General features: G+C 41.4%; 1 protein-coding gene across 1 annotated transcript; it reads right to left on the bottom strand.

Moving 5' to 3' along the window:
• Nucleotides 1-250: 250 nt before the first annotated feature.
• Nucleotides 251-1,045, bottom strand: LOC143033542 (ATP-dependent DNA helicase PIF6-like). The gene has a single exon (XM_076199034.1). The coding sequence runs from the start codon at nt 1,043-1,045 to the stop codon at nt 251-253; it is 795 nt and encodes a 264-aa protein (XP_076055149.1).
• Nucleotides 1,046-1,428: the final 383 nt, after the last annotated feature.

Here is a 1,428-nt window from a genome sequence, read left to right as displayed (position 1 = left end):
GCGCGGGCGCTGCGCGCCCTGGGCTACGCCCACTTTGCATGAAAATAAAACACTTGAATTATATTGTTTTTTTATTTCTCATCAGCGACTACAATACTATCATTAACTTTTATCTTTTTCCGTGGTGGAGACGGGGTACTGTCTTCATCGTCGCTTTGCCGCTTGACAACATCCTTGATCTCTTCGATGAACTTTTCCTGGTTTTAAGTTAATTTTTTGAGTACTGATATGATATCCTTCATTTCTTTTTTCAAAGTAACAGTTTCGGAATCACTTTCATCTTGGTCGTTATCCTTGTCATCATTGAAAACAAAGTCTGGGAGAATATCTTTAAGGCGTCTTCTTCTGAGATGTTATAAATTTCCTTTGGGATTTCTCTGATTCCAAACTCTGGTTCTTCTTCGGCGATCGCAGAAGTTTCACCGCTAGCAACGACGGCCGGTGGTTGTACTTGAGGACTGGGCGTAGCCTCAACAAAAAGTTCTTTATATACACAGTTGTTCGCAGGCCTTATTTTATATTCTCCATTTACATTATGCCAGCCGGTATATTGAAATAACGAATCCCAGCTCGTTACTCTTGAACACGCCACGTACAGTTGTCCGTGAGCGAAACACTGTACTGAATCCAGAAGTAGCCCGCAACGTTCAAACGTTTGTCCTTGACTCTTATTTATCGTCAGTGCATAGCTTAGTTTGACCGGAAATTGCTTACGCTTGAAATGAACTGGAGTATCTTGAGCCTCTAACGTGATTCTAGGTATCATCACTTGCTCTCCGCGGTAACTTCCACCTAATATTTTCCCGACTAAAACATTCTTTTTCAAGTTTGTCACTATGATTCTTGTCCCGTTGCATAGCTTCGGTGGGCAAATATTTCGAATGATCATTAGCACACTCCCTACCTTTACCCTAAGCTGATGAGGCGGAAGGGATGGGCTTGTCATGGCGTTGAAAACTGAAGTCTGTATATCCGTTCCTTCTTCGACTGCAACATCAACACTATTGTAAACGACTTCCTTCTCTTTTAGTTTCTCGTGAATCATCTGATTGATGTTGTCGACATCATCATTCGTAGGTGATACTATAACTCGTTTTTCAAAATACGACGCGTTCAGGTAGTTATTTTCTGTCATCATAAACTTTATCAACCAACTCTTGGCGAGATTTGACTCTAACACCAAAGTCTTCGTCGAATTCAACGGGACCCTCACTTTGAGATCCCAATTGTAATAATTTCTGAGGAAATAGAATGTTTTTTGTGTCATCCTTCTTCAGACGTACATTTTCTGTCAACTCTAACTTTGTCAGATCGTTCCACATATAACTTGACTTGATGCAATGTTCGAGTTCCTCGTTCTTTCCACCGCCTCGGATAACAGGGAGAATTTGTCTGAAATCCCCTGCGCAAACAAACACCTTACCTCCC

The sequence above is a fragment of the Oratosquilla oratoria genome, chromosome 16 (assembly GCF_046742065.1).
Source record: "Oratosquilla oratoria isolate Oo_2021 chromosome 16, ASM4674206v1, whole genome shotgun sequence".
Classification (NCBI taxonomy): domain Eukaryota; kingdom Metazoa; phylum Arthropoda; class Malacostraca; order Stomatopoda; family Squillidae; genus Oratosquilla; species Oratosquilla oratoria.
Note: the sequence above shows the minus strand (reverse complement) of the source record. Positions and strands in the feature narration are given on the sequence as shown.